Genomic DNA, 13,099 nt, shown 5'->3' with positions numbered 1-13,099 from the left:
GAGAGGTGAAAACAGGCCCCAGAGCCTGGCAACCTGGGTTCTCTGAAGGAAAGAACCAACTCCACAAAGTTGTATTCTGACAACTGCATATGCAATATGGCGTATGTGCATGCACAAACACATGCAGTTATACAATAAACGTTTTAAACTGGGTGCATCCAGGTGTGTAACTGTAGTATCAGGAGAGCCTGACACCCTTTTCTGGCCTCCATGGGCACTACTTGCACATAGTACATAGACATACATGAAGGCGGAGTACCCATATACAAAAAAAATGAAAGAATCTTTAAAAAATAAAATAAAACAGTCAAAATAGATCTTGAAAATATCTTCATGAAATGGACCTTAATAAACTTGGGACTATACGGGAAGCTACCACTAATCAGAGGACACTTCTGGAAAACAGATCTGAGCAGTGGTGGCACACATCTTTACTCCCAGCACTCAAGAAGCAGAGGAAGGCAGATCTCTGTGAGTGTGAGGCCAGCCTGGTCTACAGAGAGAAACCCTGTCTCAAAAAACAAAACAAAACCAGATATGAGCATCTTCATGAGTCCATGCTTGAGTTTCTTGATCTTTTAAGTTGTAAGCCTCAGGTTGAATCTCGTGGAGGATAACTAGGGTGTTAAGGAAATCAGACTCCACTTCAGCAAGTCACATGATTTCTGTCAGAGAACCAGAGTTCAGTTTTTTCCAAAGTGGACAACTTCTAATTGGCAGATTTCATTTTAAGGGAGCTATATGTATGCTTCAGACTCTCATTCTAAAATGACGCCTTCTGAAGAAGGCCTTATTGATATGCCATGTTGCTTTTCAAGTGACACCTGAGAGTGACTTCAGCCTAATCACACCACCTCTTTTCTCACTATCATAAGCCACTTACCATAATGCCTAGAGGAGTACTATGTACCTAATGATATGAAATAGCTGTTTCCATTTACTTCTGTTGATGATCTTATTTCTAGTTAATTATTTTCTTTTTAAATGATAATTTTTTTAGGCACTGAACCTCCCAATTTGTAGTTTCCCCCCTTTTAATGACCTTTATAAGTTTTCCTAAGCATAAAGAAAATACCTATTTATTATAGATAATTTTAAGAAATATAGAAAATAATAATGAAATCACTTTCAATCATACTTTATTCAGTTAAACAGAGTGCAGCAGTGAAGACAGCAAAGATGAGAAAGCCTGTGTCTCTGTAGAAACAGGGGCGTGCATTAGAGATGGAGGTGCAACTACGTTAGGGACTCAGCAAGCACAGCTTCTCTGGCTTCCCTGAGGTTTTGATGTTTCCCAGTGGTTTTCTTGCCCAGTGTCACTTTTACTTTGAGTTTTCTTATATAGTTCTTTTTGACACTGTTTTTTAATTTAAATGTAAACGGTTAATAGATATTATTCTAGTATTTCTTAGCTATTTTGTGGCCTATAAAATGTACTAAGGGGCTGGAGAGATGGTTCAGCAGTTCAGTTTAAAGCATGGCTGCTCTCGCAGAGGATCCAGGTTTGGTTTCCAACGCCCGTAGGGTGGCTCATAACCAACTGTAACTCTAGTACCAGGGGATCTAACACCCTCTTCTGACCACAGCAGGCTCCTAGCTATATGTGGTACACACACACACACATAAAATAAATTTAAAAAATAAAAAAAAAAAAACTATGTTTCTCCTGTGGAATCCTCCATTTTAGTTTTGCTTGTTACATGATGGTTTGCTACATTTTATTTTGCTCCAAGCTACCAGGCTTTATCCTATAAGCATTCCAGAATAGGTCCATGATTATAACAGTTTTAATAAGTAAGATATTTTCCCTTCTTTGTAGCCACCCTTGAATGCTCAGATGTTGGCACAACGCCAACGGGAGTTGTATAGTCAGCAGCATCGACAGAGGCAAATTATACAGCAGCAAAGAGCCATGCTCATGAGGCACCAAAGTTTTGGGAACAACATCCCTCCTTCATCTGGACTCCCAGTTCAAATGGGGAACCCCCGTCTTCCTCAGGGTGCTCCACAGCAGTTCCCCTACCCACCAAATTATGGTACAAATCCAGGAACGCCACCTGCTTCTACCAGCCCTTTCTCTCAACTGGCAGCAAATCCTGAGGCATCCTTGGCCACCCGCAGCAGCATGGTGAACAGAGGCATGGCAGGGAACATGGGAGGACAGTTTGGCACTGGCATCAGTCCTCAGATGCAGCAGAATGTCTTCCAGTATCCAGGATCAGGTAAGTGGGATACACGCTGCTTTTCTCACTCTGTTCTGCATGTGCATCTGTTGCCTGGCTTTGGGGCATTGCTGAAGAGGAAGGCTATAAGTGATAAAATCGAGGCCAGGCTCCAGCCTTAGTCACCACTGAATGCTTGAATGCTTTAAGACTTCTCAGCTTGGTGGCTGAGATTAATAAATTAGGGAATTCGTAAAGACTTCTGACTGGAAAACTTTTAACATTTTATGTACAAAGCAAATTCACTTATTTTTCTCTCCTGGATCCCTGTGAAATCTACTCAAATGAAGTCATTCTGAGGAATCAGGTTTTAGTACATTCTAAGTCATTAAATTATTTTTATTTTGTTTTGATAGTTTACATAAGGATAGTCAATATTTACAAAATATCTCAGACTTCTTATTGATGACACCACTGGTAGCTAAAGAAGTTGTAACTTCCTCCACAGTGAATATTCTGATTTATAGAAGCGTTGTTTTTAATCTTTTTATTTCACTATTTTTCACTCTATACCATTTTTTAAATAGTTAAGCTTTAAGTGAAAGAAAGTCTAGAAAATTCACAAATTACAGCTTTCATAGAAAATTTAAAGTATTTTTGAAATCATAGCCTGCGGAAGAAATAAAAGAGTAAGTTAAGCATATCTCTGGACAGATTAACTACACAGAAAGATTAAAAAAAAGATCACTAAGCGTGACAGCACGTGGATCTGGGATCAGGGATCTGCACTTGTGTGCGAAGACATAAGAGCACAGCATGGACTCGTGGTATTGTGGCAGAGAAGGCAGAGGTCAGCACTACACATGAGCTTCAACGTTCACTACTAGTGCAAAGGACCTAGGTCCAGTTCCCAGCACCCACATAGCAGCTCACAACTGTAAAGTGGCTAGCCAGGTCTCTTTAACTCCTGGCCAGCCCCTCCAGATGTTTCTCCCAACTGCTCTAGCTTCTGCTGAGCTCAGCTTCTCCTAGCTCAACTGTCTCCTAACAATATCTTCTGCACCAACTGCCTTCTCTTCTCCCTCTGCTAACCAATCCACTTTTCTCGGCCTGAACTAGCTTTTTTGCAACCTATCCTGTTCCCAGAAATCCAAGAGGCAACTAACACTGAAGGTCATCGGGTCAAGCAGTTCTAACACCTAAGAATTCTTAAAGGGCCAATTGGCTAGCAACTGGGGATCCTTTAAAGGGCCAGGTGCACAAGATAAACCACACTACACACAACTGTGTTATTCCAGCTCCGGGAGCTCTGACATTCTCTTCTCCCCTCTGCAGGCACAAGGCATGCACATCGTGCAGATACATACTTGCAGATGCTCACATATACACATAAAATAAAAATCAATCTTTTTAAAGAATATACATGACTTTTTGAAGAATACTTGAAAGGAATTATACTAAATTATCAGCTGCTTGTTCTTTTCTGTCTTGAAAAGCCTTCAGCCTTGAGATACAATTGTTTATGGAAACAAGTGAAAAGGAAGTACTAGTGTAACAACCATGAAGAATAACACATTTAGGCTCCTGCTTTAGCCTAAGAGAGTGATGGAGGCCATATTCGTTCTTCAGTGGGAGAGAAACTGTCAGACAAAGAACAGGAAACAGCAGTCCTAGGGCCTGGCAGAGGCACTACAGCAAGAGTGGCTGGCTGGGAGAGTCAGGACAGCAGGTGCAGAGGGCACAGCATGACGAGAGAACTACCCAGAGAAAGTCAGGACTCCATACAGAGGGTCCCACTGCAGTTCTCAGCCTGTACGCATGTGTGCCCACGTGCACCCAAGCTGGGCCTGAGCGGCAAGCCTGAAGATTAGAAGAAACAGTGTTCAGAGTTCACACGGGGCTATTTTCCCTTCTAACCAGCCTGGAAAACCTCAAAACTCATGGGTGTCAAGTAGAGTATTGTTTTACCTCAAGTAGGGTAAAGTAAGTGCCAACCCAAATCTTGTTCTTGGTTTCTCTAGATAAAAGACCCCTAAAGAGCTTAGGATTCCATATAACCTAACCACAATCCAGATAGTAAGCTCAGAAATACTTAAGAAATATTTGTCTTAAAAAAATTTATACAGCTCTTAAAAAGGTAAAATTCAAAAAATCTGAAGTTTGGCTTTTAAAACCACCAGGTAGGCAAAGAAGCAGGAAAATGTAGCCTGCAACAATCAAACCCAACCCAGATTATCTGAGAAGACAAAGGGGACCCGGGAAGAGGGGACAAGAGAGGACGATAGATGAAGTGAATATAATCCAAGTATATTGCATACATCCATAAAATGTCACAGTAAAACCTATCATTAGTCTCTGGAGATCCGGCCCCTCTTCTGGGCTCCATGGGTATTGCATACATGTGGTGCACAGACATCCATGCACATAAAAATAATAAATAAAATGCTCAATTTTTTAAAAAGCAGAATAAAAATAACCTGATAATTCATTTGAAATTGGTCCTATAACCCAATCCAAAATTTCAATGTGTTTTTCTAGCAAAATTGACAACTTACCCAATATTATATATGCTAATGTGTATGGAAACTTAAAGGACCTAGAATAACCAAAACAGTTTGGTATAGGAAAGATAAAACCAGGAAACTATCTAATTTCCAAGACTGTACGTACATACAGTGAGATGTATGTCACTAGAACAGAATAAAATGTCTATAAATAAAATCCTATCTTTATACCAATTGCTTCTTAACATAGTTATATTGATGTCTGCTAATAAGCATGTTTCTAAACTTAAAGAGGAATGAGCTGACAAATGCTTCAAAATGGTTGAATCCCAAAAGTGCCATGCTAAGTGAAAGAAGCCAGACACAAAAGACCAGATATGATATTATGATGATACCCTATGAACTCTGCAGCCTTAGCTTCATTGGAAGAATGCCTTCCTAGCATACATAGGCCCTGGGTTTAACCCCAGCTTCACATGGTGACATCCACACTTATAATCTCAGCAGTTCAGAAGGTAGAAACAAGAAAGTAAGAAATTCAAGGTAATCCTTGACTCTGTAACACAGTCAAGGCCAGCCTGGAAGTCTTCAGACCCTGTCTCAAAAACAAAGAATAGTTTATATGGTGACACCTGCAGATCTGAGTTTGCATGAAGACAGACAAGGATTGTCCACTAGGAACAGGCAGTGAGAAATCAGGTGGGATCCAAATACTTAAGCTGCATTGTGGTAATGGTTGCACAACTCTGTATTCACTGAAGATGGATGCCATGAGTGACTTTCATGTCTGAAAATAAGGCTTTTTTTAAAGAGGGGAAAGGGAGACAGAACACACAGAGAAGCCTTCAGAAGGAGTGGCCAAAAATATTGTGATGATTTTGCATTTCACAAATGGGTTTTTCTTGCCTAATTATTTTCCTTTCTCAAGTTATCTTTTTTACTCAGACAAGAAATCTACTATGTATGTTCATTGTTTGAACTTGAAAATTCTTATTAGCAAAAAAAAAAAAAATAAATGAAACAGAAAAAGATCAAATATAGTCCTGCTGTCCAAGTGAATAATTCAGGAACTAAAAGCCCTTCCAAACTTCCATCCTTGTTTATCTACTTGTACTAAAATTCCCTGCAATGTCAAGAGACCACTTTTCCTTAATTTTTGCTCTGTCAAAGAAGGAATTTCTAAATGAATTATAGCAGGTATTTTTATTATTATTATTTTATGATGTTGATACATTTATGGTGTATTTACATCAATTAATGTGTGTCAATTTTCAGGACTGGTTCCCCAAGGTGAGGCCAACTTTGCCCCATCTCTAAGCCCTGGGAGCTCCATGGTGCCGATGCCAATCCCTCCTCCTCAAAGCTCTCTGCTTCAACAAACTCCACCCACTTCTGGGTACCAGTCACCAGACATGAAGGCCTGGCAGCAAGGAACAATGGGAAACAACAAGTAAGGGAATAGTTTTTCTGTATGAGAATCCCTGGCACTCTACAGCTCATAAGAGCAGCCATGCTTCCTTAAGGTGATTGTATGTTCACATCCAGAGAGATTGGTTACTCCCATTTGCATGATAGAAGGAACTGAATTTTGTTATTGGCAAAGGAAAATAGAATTGTTAAATGTATGAAGTATCAATTTATCATTTAGGCAGATTTGTGTATTTATAGCGTAAGGGTCTAGTGGCTCTGACCTTGTTACCCCAGTCCTCACACACCTGAGGGATGAGACCCATGCCCATCAGTAACAACTTTTCTAAGACAGATATAGAAAATACTTTCAAAAGGAAAATATTTTATTATCTCAGTAGGTACAGAAAAAAGATCAAATTCTCCATTCTATGATTATAAGAAAATCTTTTTATTGAGAATAGAATAGATAATTTCTTAAAGCCATGCTAGTAAAATGCTAGAGTTCATTTGAGCAGAGAGGTACACAGCCTCCCTCCACTCAGAGTGTTTGAAAGCTCTCAGATGATACCCAACAATCCTGGGGCTTCTTGAGTCATCTGCTTCACTTGCTCTTGCAAGTCTGGAGTCTTAGTGGCCTCATCTTACCCGCTTAGCTTATAAAATTACCTTGCTGAGTTTTTTTTTCTTAATTCTGAATGCTGAACTTATCACACATCACTTGATTTTATAAGGATTTTAATTTGGTTGTGTCTTGGTTCTGATGACAGGGAAGCCATTTAGTCTGACAATATAATAAGTAAGGCAGTTAAAGTTGAAAACATAAAACCACATTCTCTTAAAAGTTCACTGAAAGGTGAGAAAGGAAATCTTTTGTGAGAGAACTGTGTAGCTCTCAGTAAAGACTGTGTGTAAATGGGTTGGGAGTGGAACTGTCCCTGAAACATGCAAGAAGCATTTAGTCTCCTAGCGTGTTCCAATCCCAAGTTCCTGAGCTCGCTTGAGACTACATGGTCTGTCGTTGTAATTGCACCCTGTAGGCACGCAGCCCCTTTTCCAGGCTCTTTCTGCTGTGCTTAGACTGGGCAACTCCCCAGTGAAATCCTGGGATGAATGCTCCATACTGGAGGCACCCACATATTTAGTTTAAATATGAGTGGCTAGCAGTATAGCTCAGCAGTGGAGTTCTTCCTTAGCACATACAAGCCATGAGGTAGAGACCCTAGAAACAGAGATGAGGACAGAGAATAGGGAGGAAGTAAAGAAGAAAAGAAAGAGAAGCGAGGGAGGAAAGGAAGGGGAACAACTGGGAAGCCATGCTGACAGGTTTCACTAACTTGTCTCTGTTGCACCTTGCACTTTAATTCCTTAAAAGACTGCTCTGCTCACCTCCACCCACGCCCTGTCGAGCCAGTCAGACTCATCTTCACCACCAAAAGCTGTTCCTGCCACGGTGGTTAGTGTCCTATGTGATGCCAGGTGGAATTCCTGTCAGAGCCTTTGACATATTTACCTTTTTTTTTTTAAGTTCTTTCTTCTTTTAGATTTTAGAATACCTTTCTTTCTTGCTCTGTTGCTCTTGGTGACTTTCCTCCTACTTAGTCTCTCTTGCTGGAGGTAAGCCCCTTGGCCTCCATGCAAGCCCAGGAATCCATCCTAGGACCTCTTTCTTGTAACACCTTGTTCTCTTGGCTCTGACATCCAATCTTGAGGCAAGCATTGTGACAAACCTGTAATCTCAGCACTTGGGAAGTAGAGGCAAGAGGATCAGGAGTTCAGGATTGACTTCCATTACCTAGTAAGTACAAGGCCAACATGAGCTGCATGATACCGTTAAAAAAAAAAGACTGTTGAGGCCAAGCAGATGGCTCGCCGCAGGACCTGCCTAAGTTTAAACTCCAAACACCACATCAAAATGCCAGGACTGTTGGTACCAGTGTATAATCCAAGGCTAGAGGATCCTTGAGCTCTCTGACAAGCCACACTAGTCTAAGTAGTGAGTTTCAGGCCAGTAAGAGATCCTGCTCCACAGGAAGTAGATGATAGTCCTGAAGAAGACACTGAGCTGACCCCAGGCCCTCACACACACCTATAAACACATTCATGTCTTCAGTCACCCCATCTCTCTCCTTCTAGACTTACTGTAGCAAGTGAGTATAATATGTATGTATAATAATCTGATGATTATGCTTTTATGTAAAGTTTAATCTCTAGCCTATACATCTCCCCAAATATCATGCTATATATCCAACTGGCTAACTGACATCTGAGACTCAGAAGTCTAAAGCCATCACAAAGCTAACATGACAAACCTAACTGATACTCTTCCTAAAACCTGATCTTCTCTGACCTTTCTCCATCTTAGTAATGACAGTTCCATTTTTCTAGTTTTTCAGAAGAAAAACTTTTCTGGTTTTCACGTCTCATATCAAACAAAACAAAAAATCATGACATTGCCCCACTCACCTACTGCGTCTAACACATGACAGGGCAAACATCAACACCTGTGTCCTGTAGCATCCATCACAGTAGCTTCCTGTCTCAGCTAGAGCCAGAGTAATGGCCAGATTCCCAAGGCAGATGTCAGGACTCTAATAGTTACAGCGAATCTATGTGTCCTAGAGCTGGGCTGTCTCTGGGTCACTCTCGTCTCTATGGAGAGCTCCACACAGACCTTAGAGTGGTTCTAAGCAGAACCACTGTAAAAGCCACATCCTGTTGTTTCTCAAACTTACTTAACTTACTTAAACAAGGACCTCTTTGGTTGTTACTAACCTGTAGTGCCAATGGGAACCACTCTGGACCAGTGTCTTCATCCTTCTCTTTTTTCCCTCTATTTATGGGTTGAAAAATAAGTAACACTACTTAAGAAAACAGTGGTCATCCCCATGAGGTGGACAGGAATGCAGGTCCATGAGAACTGGACCTAAGGTACCAGTGAGCTAGTTGACCTACAGCAGCGATTAAGGCCACAGAGGGGTCTATCTCCTTCCTTCGATGGAAGAAAGTAAAGTGTAATTAAGAACAGTCTGAAGAAACACAAGCTAATATATAGTTCAAATATAAATCTGAAAGAAAATTAAGCTCTAACAAAGCTTCCTTCAATTTGACATTACTGCAGTTCTTGGGACTTCCATATGTGTTAATTTACAGAGCTTGACTCCCCACTGGGATGACTTGGGTACCAATTGACAAATGAATGCTATCTAAGGTGCAATGTTCTTGTTGGAAAGTGAACATAGGTTAATAGACATATTTAGTCACTTTAGTTGTGGGAACACTGCCTAACAAGCTTACACACTGTGCAGACCTGAAAAGTTCATAGATGCAGTATGGACTGTTTCTGAGGCATATAATTTTCAGTGTTTTATAATTAACTTGGGGAGGAAATTGCTACTTTTCTTCAGCCGTGATGAATAGACTTTTTCTTGGCTTGTTGATTTCAGTATTAGTACCTTAATGGGCTGAAGCTATAGATGTCAGGAAGTCCTATGACCATTGAGAGCTAACAAAGAACAAATAAGTAACAACTAGCAAAATTGTTTTGGGAATCAGAAATAACGATCAAGTAACAATCAAAATATTTGGTATTTTTAGATCTTACAAAAGACAAACTGTGTTTTCTTTTAGAAGTATACATTTGTGTCATTGAGGACTTTCAGGGTTTGAATATAAAGTTCCAATTTGAATTTACTTGAAATTTATTCCAAATTATTTTAACTATTAAAATAAACCTATTTTATATTTGAGATCTTTGGAATAGTAACAATCCAAAACCTAACCATGAAAAGGTATGGAGGTTAGTTAAAAACAAGCTCTCTGTAAAAACATAGCTGCCCTTGTATGTTGCTTCCAAGAAAAGATATGAAATTAATCTGTGTTCACCACTGAGGAGGGAACTCGACATGAACCATTTCATTATTAAACCCATTAGGCAGAATTCAGAATGTACCTGAATTATGATCTGCTCTAATATATAAGATACAGCCTTACATGTATTTAAAATGTAAAATATTTTAGTTGGAATTCTGTCTAATAAACAAAATCTAGTGCCATTAACCTCATGTTCATGAACAGTGCATGTAACCTGGATTGTTTTTGAGTTAACAGTGTGTTCAGTCAAGCTGTCCAGAGCCAGCCTGCACCTGCACAGCCAGGAGTGTACAACAACATGAGCATCACCGTGTCCATGGCAGGCGGAAACGCAAACGTTCAGAACATGAATCCAATGATGGGCCAGATGCAAATGAGCTCTCTGCAGATGCCAGGGATGAACACTGTGTGCTCTGAGCAGGTAAGCAGCATAGCTGGCAGACTTGCTACACACAGCCCAACACCAAGGAAAACCAGGTGTGTTGACAGTTATCTGCAAGAACTAAGCTTTTTTATTCCTTCCCACCATCTGATTAATACTCATCCTTGAAAGATAGAACGGGAGATCAGTGGTTAAGAGCATTGGCTGTTCTTCCAGAGAACCAGGGCTTAATTCCCAGCACCGACATGGGGGCTTACAATTATCTGTAATTCCAAGGGTCCCAACACCCTCTTCTGGCCTCTGCATATATGTGGTACACAGGCATACACATAAGCAAAACACCCATATACCTAAATATTAAAAATAAAAATATAAAATATAAAATGACCAGACAAATGGCTCAGTGGGTAAAGGTGCTTGCTAGTCAGGCCTGACTACTTGAGCTCAGTCCCTGGGACTTCTAGGGTCCACATGTTAAAAGTAGAGGGCTGACTCCTGCAAATTTTCTTCTGACACCCCCTAGAATATTATAGAATATTATTATAGATTATAGAATAATATAATAATATTATAGAATACACACACACACAAAACACTGGCTATCTTATCTATAGGTTTTCTTTTTGAATCCTGTTTCCATAAATTACATAGTAAGCCTAAGGAAACAGTACCTCGTAACTTAATAATCTGTGTCGTTTAGTTTACTTGTTTTAGACAAGGTTTCATGTAACCCAGGCTAGCCTACAACTGTCTATGTGAAGGAAGATGATCTTGAACTCCTGCTCTCCTTCCTCTACCCCCCAATTACTAGGTGCTTCAATGCCATCTTGTGATCTATATCTTGTAGCAAAATAAAGGCACAAAATCAAATTATTTTTATCCTTGTTATTATTAGATTAGGTAATTTACTATCTCCATTAGATTAAAACAAAATATAATGAGTTGGGTAAAAATATATCTAACAAGTGTTCCTTATGTAGTTTTTTTTTTTTTTTTTACCTTTTTGTTTAATTCAATAGTCTTTGCTTTTTAATTAGATTTGTTATTCCATGTATATTTAATGTGGCTATTGGTATGATTGGATTTTTTTGTTTTGTTTTTTTGAGACAGGGTCTTACTATATAACCTTGTTGGGCCTGGAACTCACTATGTAGGCCAGGCTGGTATTGAACTCATGGAGATCTGCCTGCCTCTGCCTCCTGAGTGCTGAAATTAAAGGCATACACCACCATGACCCATGGTATGGTTAGGTTTACATAGCCCATCTTATTTGTTTTTGCTTTGTCCTCTTTTTGACTTTTTGAATGTTCCTTTGTTGTATCTCCTTTGCTTTAACATTTATATTCTTTCATTTTCCATAGCCTTCTTGCATTGGTATTGTCACCTCATATGTAGTATAAAAACCAATATGTAGTGTGTTTCCACTTAGCACTCCTATGCTATAACTTCTATTGTATCTGCATATGTTATATATGCCTCACTACATGGTCATTATTTCTTCAGACATTCAACTGTTTTTAAATTTTAAGTAATTTTTCTGTATTTGCCCATCTGGTATAATTCCCTTCCTCCTGTAGTGTTTACCATGGTTCAGGCCTGCTGCCAAGTCTTTTGGCTTTATATGTCTGAATGCCTTTTGGCTTTCTAAGTCTTTGTTCCTGCTTTATCTTTGGAAGTACTTTTCCCAAGTCCCAGTGTGGCTGTGTTAACTTTCAGAACATTAAAGCTGCTGCCTTGCAGCTTATTCTGATGAGGGATTTATTTCTGCTGTTATTTTATCCTCTTTGTAATTGATTATGGTGTGCTTTTCTTTGTTTCCTATTCTTGGGACTTATTTAGATTCTTGGTCCATGAATGTATAATTTTCATCAAATTTAGAAAAATGTTAGTCATTCTTCGAACTTTTTTTTTTCTATCACTATGCCTTCCCTCCTGTTACACATATAGTAGACCATTTGAAGGTATCTCATCATTCACTGCTACTCTGGGGCTAAAGGATGGAGTTGATTTTAGCACAAAGTTCAGTCTCTCTCTCTCTCTCTCTCTCTCTCTCTCTCTCTTTCTCACACACACACACACACACACACACACACACACACGAGGTGAGTGGATGCTATAGCCCAAGCTGACCTTGAACTTCTGATCTTCCTGCTTCGTCAAGTATTGTGATTACAGACATGTGCTACCATACCTGAATTTTTTTACGTGGTGCTGAGTATTGAATCCGAGGCTTTATGTACCCTAGCAAGCACTTAATCAGCTGAGCTGTATCTGCAGGGCCCTATGTATTTGTTTTAAGTACTTTCTATTTCCATAGCTTATGTTCCACTGATGTTTTTCATTATCTAATCTGTTAATTTTGTTTGGTGTGTTTTTCATCTCAGACATTTCAATATCTTGATGTTATTTATATATGAATCTTTTCTATTTCAAATTGCTAATGTACCTTTCATCTTTCCTGTGTTTTCTTCTTCTGTTGTTGAGTCAGCTCCCTCCTTCAGCTTCTGTGTAGATCTGGAGATGGAACTCAGGTCTCTGGGCTTGTGCAGAAGGTGGCTTACCTGCTGAGTCATCCTCTTATGAGTTATTGAGAAGCTGAGTCATCTTGCCAGTTCTCTTTTTTGAATGAGCCAGATTTTTCATTATTTCATTTCCTGAATTTGAAGTATTTAGTTACAACCTTGGCTTAAGAATCTTTGCCACAAAGACACTGTGAATAGGACAAATCGGCAACCAACAAATTGGGAAAAGATCTTTACCAACCCTATATC

The 13,099-nt window shown here is 39.5% G+C and overlaps 1 protein-coding gene across 8 annotated transcripts in view; it reads left to right on the top strand.

The window, feature by feature from the left end:
- The window catches only part of Ncoa1 (nuclear receptor coactivator 1), a 208,920-nt gene that overhangs the window by 186,178 nt on the left and 9,643 nt on the right, over nucleotides 1-13,099 (top strand). For all 8 annotated transcript variants that reach the window (XM_031355731.1, XM_031355734.1, XM_031355737.1 and 5 more), the window contains 3 exons: nucleotides 1,820-2,222; nucleotides 5,942-6,116; nucleotides 10,184-10,367. In XM_031355731.1, coding sequence (XP_031211591.1) covers nucleotides 1,820-2,222; nucleotides 5,942-6,116; nucleotides 10,184-10,367 — 762 coding nt within the window. The remainder of the gene's footprint in view (nucleotides 1-1,819; nucleotides 2,223-5,941; nucleotides 6,117-10,183; nucleotides 10,368-13,099) is intronic.

The sequence above is a fragment of the Mastomys coucha genome, unplaced genomic scaffold (assembly GCF_008632895.1).
Source record: "Mastomys coucha isolate ucsf_1 unplaced genomic scaffold, UCSF_Mcou_1 pScaffold6, whole genome shotgun sequence".
Lineage (NCBI taxonomy): Eukaryota > Metazoa > Chordata > Mammalia > Rodentia > Muridae > Mastomys > Mastomys coucha.
The sequence above is the reverse complement of the archived record's forward strand: the minus strand, read 5'-3'. Positions and strand labels throughout refer to the sequence as shown.